At 42.1% G+C, this 22301-nt stretch overlaps 1 protein-coding gene across 3 annotated transcripts in view; it reads right to left on the bottom strand.

Annotated features, from left to right (window-relative positions):
- The window catches only part of MID2 (midline 2), a 101597-nt gene that overhangs the window by 56413 nt on the left and 22883 nt on the right, over nucleotides 1-22301 (bottom strand). For 2 of the 3 annotated variants that reach the window (XM_069100416.1, XM_069100417.1), the window contains exon 3: nucleotides 16351-16446. The exons of the other annotated variant lie outside the window; for it this stretch is intronic. In XM_069100416.1, the coding sequence (XP_068956517.1) occupies nucleotides 16351-16446 (96 nt within the window). The remainder of the gene's footprint in view (nucleotides 1-16350; nucleotides 16447-22301) is intronic. 3 annotated transcript variants of the gene reach the window in all.

Genomic DNA, 22301 nt, shown 5'->3' with positions numbered 1-22301 from the left:
CTCTCTCTCTCTCTCTCTCTCTCTCTCTCTCTCTCTCTCTCTCTCTCACTCACTCTCCCCCCATTCGTGTGTGTGTATAATCTATGTATGCATATATATGTCTTATAGTTTCATATATAATCTTCTTTTTCTCTTCTTGTCTGTCAATGGAAATGCTCCTATTATTTGATGCTAGCCAAGTTCATAATAACAAAAAAAGAATTTTTAAAAAATACAAATACCTCTGAGAGTGGTAGCCTCCTAAGCCATTATCAGCTACTACTTTAGGGGGAATTGGCTGACAAACTAACAACAGGAAGATGTGGGAAGGAGAGCTGCTGAAATAGAAACAATTTCCATTTATATAATGATATGGCTCTCCTCCCAACAACCTTGGGAACAAAGTAGGTAGTGACTTGCCCAAGGACACACACTGCCGATTTCTCAGTTTTTCCCAAGGCCAGCCCAGCAATATCCTCTCCCACCTTCTCCAATGTGATGAAATCAGAGAATGGTCTGAGCTGACTGACCTTCAATATGTTGGCACCTCTTTGAGAAAGCGACATTAAAGGAAAAGGGAGACAGAGGTAAATGAGGTTTTCAGACTATCAAAGACCTACAAAATAACTACTTTGTCATTGAAAAAAGCAAAACAAGTTCCTGACTCTCTGAAAAAGAATAGAACGTTTAATGTAGCAAAATCAGGGCTGCCTGATGTAGGAACGATGAAGGTCAAAGCTAAGGGGTTATCCCAGGTAACATTAGGTAACACATACACACAGAAAAGCCATCATTTCTCTGATCCAAAAGCCAGTGTCCTTGCTATGATACCACAAGCCTATGTGTGAAATCTAAAGCTGAATATCAGCAAAGAGAAGAAAAAACAACAAAAAACATTGCATCTTTTTGTTTCATGAAGGAAAAATAACTGCATTTCAAAAAATGGTCCTGCTGGATTTACTAAGAAATAACAAAGTGAAGCAGGGTGGTAGTTTTTGTGGCTTCAGGGACCCTTGGGGGACAAAGGGTCCATTGCAAGTATTTATGGAATACAGGAACACTGGGTCTGGAGCCAGAAGACCTGGGTTCAAATCCTGCCTGCCTCTGTGATTTCTGAACAAGTCCCACACCCTCCCTGGGTCTAAGTTTCCTCCTCTATACAATGAGAGGGGACTAGTTGGCTTCAACAACATTTCAACTCTATATCTTCAATTTATAGATGACCTACAGTAAGTATCTTCCCCTTCCTGAGCCTCAGTTTCCTCCTCTGTACAATGAAAGGATATGTCCCCTAAAGTCTCTTCCATCTACGATCCCACAAATAGCATAAGAGGCTGTCTATCCTGTCTGTTAATAAGCCCTTATACTATCCAAGGGGCTGTACTAACAAATGGTAACCACTACCACAAAGTATTATGCAGGTAACCACTACAACATCCTCCTATGGTCTAAGAAGACATTATTAAACTTCATGCTGTCCCAAAGACTTGTTTGCATGACTATCATCCCCTCTGACTGGCTCAGACTTAAGTCTGGCCATTCAGTGATTGCCCTGTTCTTTCTCAGACATAGCTGTTTTATGTGTTCAATTTTATTCTGGCTCAGAAATACTTTGGATTTCATATCATGGTCTCTTATGAAAATGCAATAAAAGTGAAAACATGGAACAAAAAAGAATTAAAAGTGCCAAAGCACTCTGGCTGAGCCACTTTCACACACGCTGGTTGGTGTTTCCAGCAACAAAGGCCAAAGAGACACTCATCTTTCATTTGATTTTTGTTAATTCGCCTAGGATACTGCATAGGTTTGACTTTCTGGAGCTCCTTTGGCCTCTTCCTCCTTTTCTTCCTCCTCTTCCTCCCCTTCCTCTTCCCCCTCCCCTTCTTCCTTCTTTTCCTCCTCCTCCTCCTCCTCCTCTTTTCACCCACATATTCCCAAATGCAGTTACCTGGAGAGGTCAGCAATGACTCTCCAGATAAAGTGACTCCTGGCTCTGCTCCTCCCAGCAGCCCATCCATCACCAAGTCCCTTGACATTCAAGGCTAGTGCCTGTTTATAAACCACCCTCTGAACACAAAGGAAGGGAACTCTTCTTTCTTGTTTATCCCTGACAAAGTCCTGATTACATTTCATGTCTTTGTCTGGACTTGTTACCCGCCCCCCCCCCCTCCCCCCCCCCCCTCCCCCCGGCTTTTCTGCCCTGGTCTCACCTAAAATGGATGAAGTTGAATCTTCAGGAAGCCAGTGTGCAAACTATCCAGATATTTTAACATGTCCCTCACAGAAAAAAAAAAATATGATTTTAAGGTTGGTTTGACCTTTCTTCTCCTATCTTTCCTCCGTAGACAGGGATCCTAGGCCCCTAGAGCTAAAGCAGGAAGGGCCCCCAAAGGCCATTAAATCCAACCCCCTCACTTTATAGAAGAGAAACTAAGGCTCAGAGAAGGGAAGGAATTTGCCCAAGGTCATATATAGGATCACAGAACCAGCAGTAGAAGAGACTTTGGAGGTCGCCCATTCCAACAGCACCAGGCCTAGAGTCTGGGAGACCCGACTTCAATTCCAGCCTCAGATACTTCTAGCTGTGTAACACTAGACAAGTTACTCTGCTTGCCTCAGTTTTCTCATCTATAAAATGGGGGCAATACCAACACCTCCCTCCCAGGATTGTTGTGAAGATCAAATGAGACCACTAGAAAGTACTTAGTAAAGAATTATAAAGTACATAGTAAATGATATATAAATGTTAGATATCATTATCATCATCATTATTAACAAAGGAAGAAACTGAGACCCAGAGAGAAATTAACTTGCCACACACAGGGTCAGAGCTTTAGAGCTGGAAGTGACCACAGAGGCCATCTCATCTAATTCTCTCCTTTCACAGAGGAGGAAACTGAAGCTAGGAAGATTCAATATCTTGCCCAAGTTCACAGAGGTATTAAGTAGCAAAGACATAATTCGAACCCAAGGCCTCTGCCTCTAGAGTCAGGCCTCATTTATTTCTTAAACTAATAGATCAATGGGAGGTGTTATTATCCTTATTCCAGTCACCTAGTCTAGAGCCCTCCCTCCTAGAACTCACAATAATTATTTATTAGCAGCCTGGTGGCTCAGTGGATAGAACACCACAGCTGGAATCAAATCCAGCTTCAGACACTAACTAGATGTGTGACCCTGGGCAAATCACTTAACCTGGTTTGACTCAGTTTCCTCATTTGTAAAATGAGCTGGAGAAGGGAATGGCAGACCAATCTAGCATTTGCCAAGAAAACCTCACGAGTAATATTGACTTGCTATGTCCCAGGTCAGGCAGAGTCGGACACGATTAATTGACTGAACAACAAAAATAAGCAGCCAGTTGGATGAATGACCACTGTTCCATCTCCTACCTCTAAGAAAATAGCAAGAAACCTTATGGCTTTCCTTCAGGCAACCTGCTTCTCCACACAGTTAGTTCCACTTGAGTTCATTTTTAACTTGATTTCAAGAGAGAACAAGGAGAGAACAGAGAGAGATCTGGCCACCCAACCTGTTACCTCTGACTGAATCCCGGGCATAAGGATTTGTAAAAGTGCCTACTGTGTGTCGGGCACTAAGCTAAGCACTTTGACAAAGATTATTTCATTTGACTCCCATAACAACCCTGAAAGGTAGGTGTTATTATCACCCCCATTTTATAGATAAGGAAACTGAGGCAAACAGTGGACTCCTGATGAACTCAAGCAATGTTTGTAGAGGAATATAGGGGTATGCTGGTAAATGTTTAACAACTAGCTCTCTGGAAAGGAGAGAAAAATGCATAAACACTGTATTATTAATACTTTCTAGTCTAGGGGTGGCTAGGTGGAGCAGTGAATACAGCACCAGCCCTGGAGTCAGGAGGACCTGAGTTCAAATCCAGCCTCAGACACTTAACACAAAAACCAGCCATGTGACCTTGGGTAAGTCATTTAACCCCAACTGCCCTCCAAAAAGCAAAATATATATATATATATATATATATATATATATATATATTTTCTAGTTTAGTCAATGTATACACGCTATATTATTAATACTTTCTAGTCTTGTCAATCAAGAAAACAATAAATCAAGGCCAGACTTGTAGCCATTGCTGATTTCTAAGGCAAATGCTCACACTCACAGTTTAACAATTAGCTGGTCAAACCTGGTTCCAGCACACCCCTGTAGGGCTGTTGTTTGTTGGTTAGTCTTTCTTTCAGTTGTATGACTCTTCGTGAAACCATATAAGGTTTTCTTGGTAGAGATACTAGAGTGGTTTTCCATTACCTTCTCCAGCTCTTTTTACAGATAAGGAAACTGAGGCAAACAGGGTAAAGTGATTTGCCCCAGTTCAAACAGTAAGTACCTGAAACAAGATTTGAACTCAGGTCTTCCTGACTCCAGGTCCAGCACCAGGTACTTAAATCATTAATAAGAAACATTCCAAAAAGCATGGTAGCTTATGGAGGGTATCTGAAGTTAAGATAATTAAGCCACCTGGTGAATTCCCAAGGATTGCCTTATCTTAAGAAAGTGGTAAAAAAAAAAATCAAAACAGGGCTAGGCATTAAAGTTGGTGTAGACAGTGGTTACTAAAAGGTAAAAGAGTAGTGGTGCTGTCAGAGCTATAGCTGTTAACACCACTTGTCACTGATTGTCTAATTTACCAACTGAATGACTGTAGTGTATTGTTTGGCAATCAACAATTATTCTGCCTACTCATAAGTACTTACCTTGCTCCCCTCTATTAACCACTCATGCTCTTTCTGGAATCTGTGAGTTGGCCTGAGTTGGGCTGAGTTGGGCCCTAGTTTCAAGAGGTCCAGAGACAAGGCATGGAGTATGCCCCTATGTTACCAAAAATATGGAATCCCTCCCTATCATCTGCTCTTCAACTTTTCATCTCATGTTTGGTTTCATCCTCCCTCCTCATTCATGACCCTCAATTCCTAGAATTCAACAAATGTAATTTATTGAAACAGATAGTAAGTATATAAACTCAAATGGCAAAAAGTCTCTCAAACAGAAAGCTATAGGATCTATTACAACTTTTACAAACTCCCCTTTGCCCTGCCCCATAATTCCTCCCAGTCAGTAAAAGGAGATGGTGATGAAAAGAAATGAATTGGACAAGTGTCAGAACTCACAAACTTCTTCAGTAAGATCCCTGAGTGGACAGGGGTGGGGGAAACCATTGGATTTGGATTCTGCTTGATCTCACTGTGGCTTGAAAGAAACCCCCAAATGAAAATTCCCAGGAATCTCATAGGCAAAATCTAGAGCATCCAGGTAAAAGAAAATACTCAAAACAGCCCTTTGAAAGAGTTCAAGTACCAAGGAACCACAGTCGGGATCACACAACACTTGAGAACTACTACCATAAAGGAGGACTCTTGGAATGACATTCCAAAGGGCACACAATCAAGATTTCCAATTAAGAATAACTGACTCTGAGAAAATTAGTATAATCCCGTGGGTGTGGGAGATAGGAGGAAGGGGGTAGAGGAGCAGAAATGAACTTTTAACATAATATATCATATTATATTATATAATAATATATAATTATTATAATATATTATGTTATACATAATATTATATTATTATATATAATAATATATTATATCAATATAATAAAGGACATTCCTTATAAAGAGACCAGAGCTGTGGAGAAACTTTGAAATGCAAACATGGTAGCCAAGAAAAATCTGGGAAGGAGGATACATTTGAACATCTAGAAGGATGGTGAAGTGCTTACATTCTAATAAGGAAAAGAAGAAACAAGTGTCCCTTCAAAATAGTAATGTCTTCAAGTTTGGTGGAATTATCTAAGACAAAGATTCAAGGGGTAGTTTTGTTCTGTGTCGACGGTCTTAAGGGAAGAAAGAGAAGGAAGAGAATAGGGAATGTGCTAAGGAAGAAAGAAAAGAAAACTTATAATCTCACAGAAGTGGAGCTCATGAGATAAAGAGTACATAAATGAGGAGGAAGTGGTGGGGGAATGGGGTTCATGTGAACCTCATTTTTATGTGAACTAGGCAAAGGAAGGTTGAACACACAGATATCCATGTTGATATACATTAAACTCAACAGGGAAATAGGTGGGGACAGGGAGAGGGTAGAAGGGGGTTTAAGAAGGAGAGTGTAATTAGTGAAGGATTACTCATAAGCAAAACAAACTTTAATGTCAGAAGGTGGGGAATAAAGGGGGACTGAAAGGGGGCAAAAAGGTAAAAATCCATGATAGGGGTCAGAATGAGGGGTAGAAAAATACAAACAGCTTCAATTATTCTTTCAACGCCTTCTTTATAGAAGGGAAAAGAGGAACAGAGGGAGGAGAAGTACAGAATAACAGGAGGGAGGGAAATATACAACTAATAGCCATAACCATGAACATGAATGGGATGAATTCACTCACAAAACAGAAGAAGACAGAAGAATAGATTAGAAAGGGCAACTGTATATGTGAAGGATAACCAAACAGTAATGACTGGAAGTGTCATGATGGTGAATAACTAGGAGGGGTCACAGCAACAATCAACAGGAAGAAGTGCCTTGATCGTGAACCCTTTTCCTTGGTCCTCCGTGAAGACCTGTCTGACAGCAATACTATGAATCACATGGATGGTATAGGCTTTCACTGGGGTAAGGAGAAAGGAATGGTCCACCAGAAAGGGGAAAGGACCTTTCTCAATCCTTCATGGGATTGATGAGTCTTTTTAACATTTCTATTTAATACATTTATTTAGTACCTACAATATGCAAGGTGCTGCACACATTTATAAGTTGTGTTTCCCTAACCAGACTAAGTTTCTTAATGGCATCAACCATGTATACTTATTTACTTTTTATCCACTACTGTATCTGCTATGAGGTGGCTAACTTTTTTTTTAATCACCTACAGTACCTACCATGGTGGGTTATCCAAATACATGTTGTTGACTGCCTAACTAGGTACTGCCCATCTCTCTTCTCCTTAGTTGTTTTTCAGGAACATTCACTTCCAAGGCATCTTGGAAGCCAAGAGGAAGTACTCATCTGGGTATACATTTTCCATTAGATAGAAACGATACAAGGATTTCCTTTGAAAATGTAAACAAAAACAGGACAAAGAACTATATAAAGAGATCAAGTTGTTGGAATAGCAAGGTCAACACAGAGATGAAAGGGAGTGTTGGGGCTTCCTTGGCCTCATTCCCATGATCCCTGGCCCTAACAGAAAATATTTTCCAAATACCAGGTCAACGGCTTCTAAGAGCTGGGAAGCGGCTATGAGCTGCAGGCCAATCCACCACAGAATTCAGCTAACAAACAAGAGGTGATTCTAATCTCTATTCCTGTAATAATGGGAAGAATGTAGCTGGTTTTCCTTTCTCAGGAGAATAGAAGGCTGGGAAAAAGGACAAGAAAAGGGAAAGGAGAGACTATTTAGGGTCCCATTTGGGAAAGTCAATCTCTGACAATCTAAGACAACAAGGAAGGGAAACAGGTTTGGCATGAAGAGAAACAGCCGGAGTTCTCTCAGAAGTACCTGGGCTGGCTCGCCCATAATGGGGCCCACCACTGAGAAAGTCAGGCGAGGCTTACTTGATGAATAGAGTTAGGCTGAAGACAAATCTTCATTCAACTAAGTTTCGGGTGTTTTTAATTAGGGATTAGAAAATGGCCTCCAGATTCCTTTTCAAGTCATCTGTGTATTCTGTCCTCTGTCTAGTCTTACACAATGTTTGGTCATCACTAAGTTCAACTCCACAAACATTTATTAAGTGAACTGTGCTGGGCTCTGGGAAAACTCAATAATGAACAAAGACTGAGTGCTTACTCTTAAGGAACTTTTCAGTCTTGTGACAGGAAGAAAAATACAGGTCCATCAATAATTGCAATAGAAGTAAGAATGTGATAAATCCTACCACTGAAGCTTACTACTTGTGTGACCTTGGGAAAATAATTTTCCCTCCCTGGGTTTCCGCTTCCATCTCTGTAAAATGAGGAGATTGAACTAGATGACCTTTGAGGGACTATCCAGCTGTAGATCTAGGATTCTCTGATCTTAATCCCAAAAGAGAAATCAAATAGAACTCCAGAGGTCATGGAGGGATCACTTCTACCTGAGAGATCAAGTAAGGCTTCATGGAAAAGGGGGTACTTTTCTGGGTTTCAAAAAAACATGGAAGGAGTATATTTCAAGCATGGAAAACAGTTTACAGAAATGAATGGTGGCAGCAGAGACCATAACAAAATTGGGGCAGGATTAAGTTGTAAACAATTTTAAACACCAAAGGACATTATGTTTGATCCTAGAGCTAACAGGAAGCCAATGGAGTTTACTGAGCAAAGGGTGACATGATTGTAGCTGATCTTTGGGAAAACTCCTTGGTAGCTGAGTGGAGGATGGGTTGGAATTGGGAGAGGTTTGGGGCAGACGGCTCAATTTGACTTTTGCAGTGATTTTCATACAAGGGTGGTAGGTGATGAGTTCTGTTGAGTTTCAGGTGTCAACAGGGTAGCAAATTCCAAGATATCCAATGAGTAGATGCTGGAACTCAAGAGAAAGACTAGGGCTAGATAACCAGATCTGTGAATCATCTGCATAGAGATAAAATGAAATCCATGGCAGCCAATGAGATCAACAAGCAAGAGAATCTAAAGAGAAAAGGGCCCTGGATAGAGTCTCATGGGACATTGAAAATCAACATTTGTGACACAGATGAAGATGCAGCAAAAGAGATTGAGAAAGATGTAAAAAGAAGAGAGAGCAGAATAATGAAAACCCAGAGAGGAGAGAATATTCAAGAGGAGAAAACGATCGACAGTGTCAGATGCTATAGAGAGGTCAGGAAAGATGAGAAACAAAAATGGGCCATTTGAGTGGGCAGTTAAGAGATGACTGGTACCTTTGGAGAGAGTAGTTTCCATTGAATGAGGAGGTCAGAAGTTTGACTGCAGAGGGTTAGAAGAGAGTAAGGAAACAAAGTAGAGGCACCAAGCTTCTTCAAGAAGTTTAGCTACGTGGGGCGGCTAGGTGGTGCAGTGAATAGAGCACCAGCCCTGGAGTCAAGAGGACATGAGTTCAAATCTGGCCTTAGATACTTAACTTACTAGCTGTGTGACTTTGGGCAAGTCACTTAACCCCAATTGTCCTACCTTCCCCCCTCTAAAAAGCAAAAAACAAAAAAAAAAAACAAAAAAAGTCTAGCTGCAGGGCCACTAGGTGGCACCATCGAGCACCAGCCCTGGAGTCTGGAGGACCTGAGTTCAAATTTGACCTCAGGCATTTGACACCTAACTAGCTGTGTGACCTTGGGCAAGTCACTTAACCCCAATTGCCTTGCCTTCCCTCCTCAAAAAAAAAAAGTTTAGCTGCAGAGCAGGAAGACATGGGATTATAGCTAGTGGGCATGCTAGGATCCACTGAGTGCTTTTTAGCATTGGGGGTGACCTGGGCATTTTTGTTGGCAGCAGGGAAGGAGACAGTAGACAGGGAGAGACTAAAGATGGGAGAGAAAGTGGAGATGCTGATGGGGACAATCTGCTGGAGATAGGAGGGCACAGGCTTTGTCTTGGCAAGGAGAAAGATAGAGAGCAGGGGTAATGTCACAAGAAGGAAGACAAGTAGGAGATGGGGAGAACAGGGAGCTCTTGGTGATTTTCTTTTCTTTTGTAGACTTAAGAAGTGTCATCAATGCAGTGACCAATCACATCTCCAAAGGACCAAGGATAAGGAATAGGAGCTTTTCCCTACACCCTGCCCCAACTTGGCAGAGATGGGGGATTTGAGAAGCAAACTGAGATAAATGTTTTGTGAAACAGCCAATATATAAGTATGTTTTGCTTAACTATGGTTATTTTTTACAAAAAGTTTTTATTTTTTTTCCCATGGAGGAGGAGGATTTGGAAGGATGAGGGGTATCAGAGATAGTGATGAAAATAAAAAGAAAGTCATTATAGCATTTTTAAATGTATGGAAGAGAACAAAAGGAGGCTCCAAAGGAGAAACAGACAAGGAGGACAGCATGGAACCAGTTTGCTGAATTTATTATAGTCATTTTTCAAAAGTGCAAGCTGAACATAATAGGTTCATGGTTTCACGCACAATCCTCTTTTTTCTGTTCTTCTGTGGAAGAATATGGAATCTGGAAATGTTCATACCTCAGTAATATTTGTGGAGTTCAGAATAATGACAAAAAAGAGAATTTTGAAAAATTAAATATAAATCAGTCCCCACAAGAAGATCAAAAGAGCCTGGGAACCAATTCCACCAGCCAATTCTTACTTGTATTGGCAAGCCAAGAGAGATGGCAGCCAAAGACAGCACAGTTTTAGACTATAACTCCTATGCAAAACCATAGGAGGATGTTGGGTGATCCTGAGAGACATTAGCTCAGAAAACAGTGAGGAGCAGGAGAGGGGAAAAGAAGTTTACAGAAAGTCTGGGGTGGCACAAGAGGCATAAAAGACATCATATGACCAGAAAAGGGGGGAGAGGCTCATCATGTGGTGGGCCTGGGGGGGGGGGTGGAGAAGTAACCAAGAGTCTGCTGAGTACTCCACCACAATGCCAAGAACTCTAAAGGAAGGTCTGCAGCACCCTGGGTAGCCTCTCAATGGGAGATCCATGGGAGAACGTGGACAAGAGTCACATGTTGGAAAAGCGTCTGAATGGGCCGTGACCTGCATTGGCAGAGGGAAGTACCCACGTTGCAGAGATCACAAATCCAATGAGAAGAATCAAAGAACCTCTATATTCATAATAATTCCTATCAAATCCCAGAAATACCATAGGTTAGATTTATCTTCTTGCATTAAGATGTCTTGCTTATTCACCAAAAAAAAGAATTCTATTCTCTTCCCAAATTTGCCCCTCCTCCTCCCAGGTATTTCTTGTCAAGGGAACCACCATTTTTCTAGTCACCCAGGTTTACAACCTACCTTAATGGCATCTTTAACTCATTCTTCTTTCTTATCCCCCATATCTAATCAATTACCAAGTCTTGTCAATTTCACTTCTATGCCATTTCTCTCCTCCACCACCTTCCCTCCATACATATGGTGACCACTCTCATCTCTAACCCTAATCATATCCCAACAGTCTCCTGGATTCCAGTTTCCCCTCTCTCCAATCCATTGTCCATAAAGCTGCCAAATTAATCTTCCTAAAACTGAAGCTTAATCCTATCCCTTCCCTTTTCAAAACTCTTCAGTGGCTTCCTTTTGGGGCAAGCTCCTTTCAGTTGGCACTTCAACTCTTCCATGATCCAGCTTCCACCCACCTTCCCAGGTTTATTTTCTATTACCTTCCTTCATATACTCTATATTCCAGCCAAACTTGTCTATTAGCTATTACCTTTGCACAGACTATGCTTCCTCACTCTACCTCTCTGGCTTTTTTCTAGGCTCAACTCAGACATGGCGCCTCCAACGCAAAGCCTTGCCTGGTCTCTCCCTCACTTGAAGGCATCTGGAATGTCTTAAAAGTTTTAGTGCAATTTTAGCTTTATTAAGGCCTTAACTGCACTAAGACTTTTGAGATAATCAAAACCTTCCTCAGGTTAGCTTGCATTTCCTACTCTGTGCCCACCTTGGGTTACCCCAGCAAAATGGAAGCTACCGGAGGACAAGAGCTAATATCATTCTCTTAGGATTTCCCATGCTTTGCCCAATGGAAGCACTATAGAGATGGTTGGTAAATTGTACTAATTCTTCCCTCTCCTTCCAGTCTCAGTTGTACAGATTCACCAGACTTTGGGGCAGTTTTTAAAAGAGGTCCTTTTAGGTACTTTCACTGCACTGGGAAACTGGACACCTGAGCTAAATCCAGTGACCTTGGGTCAATAATTTCCATTCTTTAAGCCTCAGTTTCCTCATGCTAAATAAGGAAGTTGGATTAGCAAGTCTCTGGGGTCCTTTTCAGCTTTAATATACTATTTACTAAATGTCCGGACTTAGATTAAACAGTTTGTCACAGGAGAGGCAGTGGGACATAATGCATAGAGAGTTAGCCTCAGAGACACACTAACCTGGGTTCGGGGCCTAACTCTGATACATACTGGTCATGAGACCCTGGGCCAAGCCCCAGCCTAATAAAGCACTGAGATGCTCTAGGTAACTCTTACAGTCGATAACTTGCAGCAGAGTTGTTGATCAGCATTGCTGAGAGGACTTTCCACCCTCCAAAGCTCCCTGTACCAATGAAACCTTAGTCTAAACCCCATTCCTGGGTCCTCCAGGGCACATTCCTAACTTTTGACAATAACATCATGAAAGATGTAGTCCATTCAAACCATAACCCAGCAAATACCTAAAACATATTGACTTATAACATTTTGATGTAATACATTATACAGATTATCTCAAAAGTCTTAGTGCAGTTAAGGCCTTAATAAAGCTAAAATTGCACTAAAACTTTTAAGACACTCTATATTACATTTTTTTCATCTTTTATTCTGACGTCAGTATTTTCAGTACATGCAGATCTGCACCTCTGTTATACTATAAACTCTCAAGAAACAAGGACTGTGTTTCTAGTTCTATTTTGTACAATGCCATACAAAAGTAAATTCTTTTTTTTTTGCTTTTTTTTTTTAGAGGGGGAAGGCAGAGCAATTGGGGTTAAGTGACTTGCCCAAGGTCACATAGCTAGTAAGTGTTAAGTGAATTTGAATTTGAACTGCATCCTCCTGACTCCAGGGCCAGTGCTCTATTCACTGCTGCGCCACCTAGCTGCCCCTCAAAAGTAAATTCTTAAAGAGGTAGTCCTATGCATAGACAGAGTAGATGGCCACCCACATGGTCGGATCCACCCTATGGTGAACTGCCCCCAAAGTGATCTCTCACTAGTTTGTCATGGAATCACTTTCTCCTCCCTGGCTTGAAATCCCCATGATATGAGTTACTTCTTTTCTCCAGAAGCCATAGTCAGAATACACATGTATTGCCTAGGAGGGGCAGGGTTAGTCATTCCTCCACCATGAAAGCATTTAGTGAGTGTTAGTTAACAGAGGGATAGTGTGGAGTAGTGTATGGAGAGCTGGCTTTGGAGTCAAGAAATCAAGACCTATGTTCAAATTCAGCCCCTGACTTATATTGGCTATCTGTCTCGGGGCAAGTGACTTCATCTCTCAGGGACCCCAAACAACTCCCCAAGACCATGTGCAGAAGAGCAGAGATAGAGGGAGAGTTCTCACCTATAGTTCCCTATAGCAATGAAGTCATCTGATCTAAAATAAAAATGAATTAACAACTTGTTCCCTTGACATGAGAGAATAACACAGCCTTAAGTAAAGAGAATTCAGGCTTTCATAGGATAAGGAAAGGTGGGCCCATGGGAATGTGCATCTACTGAGCTAATTCGATGGGAAGATGATAGATTTAGAGCTAGGATTTCAACAGGATTATCTAGTCCTCTCGTATTATGGATGTAGAAAATGAGGCAGGTTAGGTGATTTGTTCAAGGTCATGAACCCCATTTCTCTGCCTCCAAATGCAGTGCTCTTTCTTCTATTAAATATGAGTGAACCCAAGCAACCCTGAAGAAGGGGGGGACAAGGCATAACAGCATGACAAGGAAGGTGGGCACCAAAGACCACAGTTGCTTTGCAGTTTTACTAGAGACTTAATAACAGCTTTTCGATGATCAAGAATATGGTTTCTACATCCAGTTTTCCATAGAAGTTGGTATCAGTACTCCTCTGATCCCCAAGCACACATGTAAAGAATGAACCCAAGCCATCTGTCCCGATTATTCTGCCTCCCATTTGCAGAGATACCCACCAGCACAACTCAAGCTCTTCTTCAGTCAAGGGGCTAGAGGGAACAATAGCCTTCTTGTTCTTTGAGCTAATTTCGTTTCATTCTACGACTTTGAAAGAGGTGAAATCTGCTCTAGAATTCCTTCTCCTTCATGAACTCTCTGCTGTGTCTTTCTATCTTTGATTTTTTTTTGGTGGGGGTGGAGAGAATGGGAGTTAAACATGAAGAAAGAAAGAAAAGGAAAGAAAGTAGTACCTATCCTTTCTTTAACCACCTCAAGCTCTAACTGAAATCGATGTAGAAAAGACAGTGGCTCTGGAATTAGTGGAACTGGGTTCAAATTTTGCCTCTGGGGGCGGCCAGGTGGAGCAGTGAATAGAGCACCAGCCCTGGAGTCAGGAGGACCTGAGTTCAAATGTGGCCTTAGACACTTAACACTCACTAGCCGTGTGACCTTGGGCAAGTCACTTAACCCCAATTGCCTTGCCTTCCCCTCTCCAAAAAGCAAAAAAAAAAAAGAAGAAGAAATGTGGCCTCTGTGTGAACTTGAGCAGTCATTGTACTTCCCTGGGCCTCAGTTTCCTCCTTCGTGTAAAGTAAGAAAGTTAAATTACATAGCCTCCAAGGTCCCTTCTAAGTATAGAGGACATGGGTTTCAATTTTGGCTTGAAGTGTGACTTTGGGCAAGTCACTTCATCTCTCTGGCCTCAATTTTATCCATCAAACAATTTTTATCCTCAATTTTTATCCATTAAACAAGGGGATTGGACTAGAAGACTTCTTTGACCCTTCTAACTCTTAGAGTTATGCTTTTAGGTGTGACCTTGGATAAGTCACTCAACTTCCTGGACGCCAGTTACCTTTTCTGTTAAACAAGAAGGGTAGCCTCTAAAGTGCCTCCTGACTCTCTGTCTGGGATTCTAGGGGCCATCTTGAACAAGTCCCTTCCTCTCCCTGGGCCTCAGTTTCCTCCTCTGTAAAAGGAGGGGATTGGATTCCACAGATTACAAGGTTTCCTCTACCATTGCTGGTTCTAGATCTAGGCTCCTAGGATCTCATTCTCCTGGCAACTCACCACCCAGACACTCTGCTACACAGAACCCCAAGCCAGCAAAATCCACACTTCAAGCTGAGAGCAGGTAATTAATTACTCGCCTAACAGAAGGATTCTTTGCCTTCCCTAAGAAGGGCTCTTGGAAACAGGAATCCCTCTTTTGTGGGTTTAAGATATTAGCTGATGATGAATTAGCTAGGTGGCACAGTGAGCACTGGACCTGGAGTCAGGAAGACCTGAGTTCAAACCCGACCTCAGACACTTAACACTAACTAGCTGTGTGACCTTGGGCAACTAAACCCCAATTGCCCTGCCCCTCCAAAAAAAAAAGATATTAGCTGATGTGCAAATTGGCCTTAAATTTTGGAGGTTCTTTAAATACTGATTGTGCAAAACCAAGTACACCTGTCTGGTTGCATTTACCTGGCTCATTCATCAGAACTTGAAGAACAGGCCTGCAAACCTTTTCATCCTGGCACTTGCCCTGAGGCTTCCTATGACCTTTCATACCTGGTCTCACCCCTCCCATAAGATCAAAACGAAGAAAGAAAAATAGCCTAGCGAGATTTTTTTGGTACCACTGGGAAGGGGGGAAAGAGCTGGTCATTCATCCTTTGTTTTGTTTTCCCTATGTCAAAAACAATCCTCAGCTGAGCTGGGTGGGGGTGAGGAGAAAAGTGATGAGAGGGCAGGAACTGCCATGAGGATGGGCAGAGGCTAGAAGTAGGACAGGTAGTGGGTGGAGGTGAAAGGCATAGAGGAGAGCTACCTGTGGAACTGGCAGAGAGGACCTTTCCAAGTAAGCCACCAGTCTTTGCCCCACCCTCACCCCAGCTCCCCTGCTGCAGCCCAGCCACCTCTCCAAATGGAAGCCCATTTCTCAGACCTCAGGGCCAATCCCCATATGGCTTGTCCCTTCCAAAGGGGCAGCCTCCCCATCTTGTTCAATATTTCTTAGGATGAACATGCTTGAGAGAATGGAAGCTCCTTGATGGCAGGGACTGCTTCCACTTCTGTCTTTGTAGCCTTGGCATTAGCACATAGTAGGTACTAATCAGTGCCGGCTGATTAAAGGTGGGAACAATTATAATTTCATCTTTGTATCCTGGGTACTTAGCACAGTGCCTGGCACACAGTAGATGCTTAATAAGTGCTGCCTGATTAAAGGCGGGGACAATTATGTCTTTGTATCCTGGGCACTTAGCACAGTGCCTGGCACATAGTAGGTGCTTAATAAGTGCTGGCTGATTAAAGATGGGGGCAATTTTAAATATGTCTTTGTATCTTTGGCACTTAGCATAATGCATGGCACATAATAGGTGCTTAATTATTGCTTGCTGATTAAAGGCAGAGGCAATTTTGAATTTGTCTCTGTATCCCAGGTACCCAGCATAGTGCCTAGAGCACAGTAGGTGCTTAAGAAGTGGCTAGTGATGAGCCGGTGACACTCCTCCATCCACCTTCCCCCAAATGCCAAGGTTAGCCAGAAGAGGAAGTCATATACTCTAGAAAGAAATTGAAGTCTCAAGTGCTCTAGAAGAGTTAGAAACATCGGCAGCACCTACCTCGACTTGCTGACAGATCTGGATCAGTCTGGCCATCTGATTCTCTAGCTCACTATTACGCTTAACCAGATTTGTCAGGTTCATTTCCAGAGCTTGCTGTCATCACGGAGTAGGACAAAGCAGCAGCACAGGGGAGAAAAAGGAGAGAAAACTGACAGAGTTAGGCATCAACGTGCTTGGTGTGGCACTCTAGAACTCTAAACATTCATTCCCAACAACCCTGAACATGAGAATTTGCTTAGACATAAGAGTAACCTCCATTGGAAAGATTCTAGTTCCAGAGCTGGGAGGGACCTCAGAGGTTACCTAGCCTGACTGCCTCATTTTACAGAAGAGAAAACTGAGACCTAGGATGAGGAAGGACTTATCCAAGGTCACACATAGTCTTAGATCTGGAGCTGCAAAGGACCTCAGAAGTCATCAAGTCTGACCTCCCTCATTTTATAGAAGAGGAAACTGAGGCCTAGGGAAGGGAAGGGATTTGTCCAAGGCCACAAAAGTACTAAGTGGCAGAGTCCATATTTGAACCAAAATCTTCTGACTTTAAATCTAGCACTCTTTCCATTGTACCCAGTCAAAGGGCTGCCCTTGAGGACCTAGAGGAGATTTGTTCTGGGAAGCTGTGATTCCCCACCCCTGCACTATACTCTTGTCTTGCTTCCTTCTCCCTAAAACGCTCCCAACCATGATTTTCAGAAACCTGTCTCAGCTTTTTTACAGTTCTATGAAAGCTCCAGAGAGCAGATTCTTTTTTCATTGCAGACAGAGGCTTCAGGGAGTCTGCTCAGAGGGCTTCAAGCACAGCACTCCTCTTCAAACCACTTGGATATTGTGGATGCTTAATTTACCTTGTATAAGGCTGGAACTGTGGCTAAGAAACCAGCCTCAGAGTGAGGAAGACTTGGTGAGGTTAAGGCCCAACTCTGACACTTCCTGGATGTGTGACCCTGGGGAAGTCACTTAACTTCTCAAGTCTCCAGGCAACTATCTAAGAGAAGAAATGGAAGAGAAGGTACCAACCTTTGCTGGCTGAGCGAATCCCCACATTAAAAAGTTCATGGGTCCAATTAAAAAAAAGTTCCCCTGTGTATATTTTAGGGTTTGTTTACTTGTGTACACTTCTACATTATAGCACAGACCATTCTCATAGTAAGAGGGGGTGGAGAGGAGGGCAGGAATCTCATTGGAGATTATTCATGGACCAATGGGAATCCCATGTCACAAAGGCACAAATTAGAATATCTTAGAGAAATAGAACACAGAATGGAGATATCCCAGGGTAGATATGCAGACAGATGAGGAAATCAGCTCTACCAATCCAGACTGGCACCTTCACTTAAACTTCATATTTGAGAGTATTGCATAGGGGCACTGAGGTTAAGTGACTTGCCCAGGATCACACAGCCATATGGGCCTTGAACTTAATTAGGTCTGCTTGACTCTGGATACACTCTCCCACCTTGCTTCTCCAACACGTGATGTGAGGAATCAATAATTCAAAAGATAATGTATTTCTCTTGAAACATGGCAGTCCTCAAGGATGATATGTTTTTGAAAAAGCATTTCATAAATGTCATCAATCAACTGACAAGCATTTATGAAATGCTTACTATGTACCAGGCTTATGTTAGATGATGGAAACATTATAAATAATTCATAATTCAGAGAACAAGTAAGAACACTGTTGTGCTTTATGCATTTGTGGCTCAGATCTGAGACTCAGAGCCTCCAAGAAGCCACTGAAAAAAGAAATCAGACCTGTACACACACAATTTGAGGTCTTGCTGGGTTGTGGGATTTGAGTTACTGTCACAAAAGGGAGGCAAATGGTTCCTTTACCTAAGCCCTACCTAGCAATTTACAAAATGCCAACCCCTTTTAACAGCAGAAGCAGGTCTGAGAAGATAAGCCTAATTTCAACCTTAATTCATTCATATAAAAATGTTTTAAGTTAGAATTCAGTGTCAGTGATGAACGTAGAGCATCTCTGCAACCTTGGGCAAGCTCCTTCATTTCTCTGGGATTAAATTTCCCAATCTGCAATATGAATGGCCCCTGAAGTCCTTTCCAGTTCTAGAGTTAGTAACCTTTGAACTCACTGGCTTCCCAGCTTCTTCCCTCTAGCAACAGAAAAGACTCTCCTCAGCTTTTAGAGACCCACCTTGTCTTCTCTTTAAAAATCAACTTTCAAATCCAGATATGATTTTTTGCTTTAGTCTGTCCCCATTCATGGATTCTTCAGCAGCAGAACCGGCCATCTGGTTCAGAAACCTAAGGCCGTAGCCTTATGTCACATTTGATGCCTTCCCAAAATATGTGTATTTCCTCTTGGGCTAAGTCCCACAAGGAGAAGCACTGATGTGATGGCTACTTTAGGACCTTAGCCCTGACCATCTGGAACTCCCGTTAATCTTCTCCATTTGAGAAGCTAAGAGGAAGCAATGACAACAGCATTGGCCAGAATGAAGGAGGAAAGCAAAGCAAAGGTTCCTTGGGCAGAAAGAGGAAGCTCTGCAGCAGTCTGCCCCACAGGAAGAGGAGAAGACAAAGGATCAGCTGCCTCAAGCACTCAGCTGTGAGTTCAGGCAGCAGCAAAACCCAAAGGATCAGGCCAGATGGAGGCCGGGAGGCTTGGCCAAGCCCTGCCCCTGGGTTAGTCAAGACTTAAAGCCAGCTGGGAGGCCATGCATGGTTTCATGGGGCCCTGAAACTATCCTACTATCCAAGGGATCTTAGACTTTTAGGGGTCATGGACCCTTTTTTATATCTGGGGAAGTCAATGGCCCTCTCCTCAAAATGGTGGTGTTCAACGCATAGAAGAAAATATGTTGGATCACAACATGCCCAAATTACAAATACTGAAATAGTTATCAAAATATTAAACAAAACAAGGTGATGGAATACAATCAAGTCAAGAGTCTTGGTTTAGTGGATAAGTACAACCAGGAGCTAAACCATTCTTTGCTTATCTCTCCAGTTTGAATGCAACACAAAACAGCCTAATCCTGTTCTCCTCCCTCCAGGTGCTGAGAAAAACCATCATTTCCATTTAATGGCCTACTCAGACTTTCTCTCAAATGAAATCCTATAATAGGCCTCCTTCCCTCCCCCAACAGTGACCATTTCCTAGGAGCCCAAACACTTAACTGTTAGAAGCCAATACACAATTCAACATGCCTTGAGGCATCAATAAGCATCCCTAGCATTTACTTTCACATATAATACTTTGGTAGAATTCCACAAAGATCTTGAGAAGCAGGTGCAGTGTGGGACCCCTGTGGATTTGGACAAATCACTTTTTCTCCTTGTGCCTCAGTTTCCTACTCTGTAAAATGAGGGGGTTGGAATAGATGGTCTCAGATAGGTCTAGATCTAAGATCTTACAACCTTGTGTGTGGCACTATAATAAATTATTATCTATTAATATTATATGTTATATTATATATTTATATTAAATTATATATATTATCTATTACTGCTATCATATTAAGCAGCTTACTAAAACTTTCTAAACCTCAGTTTCCTCATCTGTAAAATGACAGACACAATGATCAACATATGCATATGTTTATATCTCTCTATATATGTATATATACATACATATGCATATCACATACACACATACTCCTACATACACAAGATTTATAGAGTTGGGCATGTTGATCAGCAGAGATTTTGAAAAAGAATGCTGTCTGGTTAACTAGAAGGTTGAATGGGAAAAGATGGGTGCTGGTGTAGGTAGCTGGGTGGGGAAAGGGATGATGAGGAAGAAAAATGCCAAATGGCCAGCCAGCAAAGAGATAAAAGGATTCTAATCTACCTGATTTTCCAACCTGCTAACGTCTTTTTGAATTTCCTCTAAATTTGCTGTGTTCCTCCGTTTTTCCCAGCTCTCAATTTCCCTCTTCCCTTCTAGTCTTCTGTTTTCTCTCTTCCCTTTTCTCACTCTTCAACTTTCCCCCTATATAACTGCCAATATCCTTTATTACCAGGTAATATTTTATAACAAGAGTCTCAAAACGTGTAAACGTGGCTCGGTTTGAGTTTACTTTATGAAAATTGTGGAAATATAATGGGAAAATGAAAATATGCTTGTTTATTCCTTTCAGGAAATTCCTCTATTCCCACTGGTTTTCATCCGCCATATTTTTGGCAGGCTGGAGGCATGGAAGTGGGACAACACCACTCTCCAAGAGAATTACGATAATCATGTCTGATTTACACAGACGTCATTGTCGGGTTAGGCAGCAGGAAAATCCTGCAATCAAAATGAATAAGTACTTAAAATTAAGGCCATGCTAACACTTTTGCTCATACTCTGGCTCCTAATGTTGTCAGTAATTCTTTCAGGCTCCTGAAATAATCAGAAGGGTAAGATAAATGCGTACCCCACAGGGTGAGAGCTGTAGCAAGCTCTACAGACTTATGGAAAACCACTGTGAAGACTTGCTTCATCTAGAACAATCGTTAAATCTACAAATACATCTCTTGAGTAAAGATAAAGTAAAAGGCTTTGTCCTTGCCCTCAAGGGGTACATTCTAGCTAGTGTGGGCTGCAGTAGTCAAAGATGGTTGGGTGGCAGAATTGGGACACAGAGGCACAGAACAGGCAAGATTTGGATAGAGAGAACATAAATTCCAGGTAAGTCAGTTGTATTCTAAATTAAAGCTGGGGTCAAAAATCAATAGCTAGCTGTTGGGGAAGCTAAGTGGCAAAGTGAATAGAGCACCCACTGGCCTTGGAGTCAGGAGGAGCTGAGTTCAAATCCGACCTCAGACACTTGACACACTTACCAGCTGTGTGACCTTGGTCAAGTCAATTAACCCCAATTGCCTTGTCTTCCTCCCTCCAAAAAAATTTATTAAAAACCAGCACTGAAACTCTGAAAGAATTTTTTAAAAAATACATTTTGCCAGTGGCAGATCAGAAAGTCAAGATAGACAGCTGGTATATATTAGCTAGGTAGCACTGAAGTGGATAAAGCGCTGGACCTGGAGTCAGACAGACCTGAGCTCAAATCCAGCCTCAGGTACTTCCTAGCTGTGTGACCCAGGACAAGTCACTTTACCTTTTCTGCCTCAGTTTCCACATCTGTAAAATGAGCTTGAGAAGAAAATATCAAACCACTCCATTATCTTCGCCAAGAAAACCCCAAATGGGGTCACAAAGAGTAAGATATGACTGAAACAACTGACAACAACAACACCTAAGAGTTCTGCTTGCCAGTGTCCTCCACTGAAGTCGAGGTCACAGGTTCATGGTAACATAGCTATAGGACTGGAAAGGACTTCAGAGGTCATTAAGGTCAACCTTCTGTTTCTCCTCAGAGGAGGAAACTGAGGCCCAGGGAAATGAAGTGCCTTGGCCAAGGTCATTCTGGGAATAAATGTCAGAATAGGATTTGAACATAGATCCTCTACCAATGCCTCATCTTGTCATGGAGGTGACTGTGTGTTCCTAAAAGTTTCAAGTCCAGGCCTTTGACTGTGTGACCAACACAGAAGTACCAGCCTAGCTAAGCCTGGAGAGGCCCATCAATAGGTTTACCGCAAAGGGATAACTCTTTTGGCCACAGCGACTCAGGAAGATCTTCTACCAAAGTCACTGAAGGGCTAAGATCTATGTTGGTGGAGGGACTTTTCAGCCTAGAGCCTTCATGGTGTAATGGAAAGTTGGAAGACCTGCTTTCACCTACCTCTGCCATATACTAATCATGCTCCCACTGGCCAACCACAAACTCTTTGAGTGAAAGTTTCATCTAGGAAAATTATATTCAACAGAATATAATAGAAAGAGCCCCTGATCTTGAGTCAAGGGACTGGGATTCAAATCCCACCTGCTCTTCTTATTGCCAATGTGACCTCAGGCAAGTCACTGACCTCTCTAAGCCTCAGTTTCCTCATTTGTAAATTTCTAAATCCAGCTCTAGATCAAAAATTCTAGTCAGCTT

Source organism: Petaurus breviceps, unplaced genomic scaffold, assembly GCF_028583685.1.
Source record: "Petaurus breviceps papuanus isolate PSGF00001 unplaced genomic scaffold, PetGlider_PUasm1.0 400, whole genome shotgun sequence".
NCBI lineage: Eukaryota > Metazoa > Chordata > Mammalia > Diprotodontia > Petauridae > Petaurus > Petaurus breviceps.
Note: the sequence above shows the minus strand (reverse complement) of the source record. Positions and strands in the feature narration are given on the sequence as shown.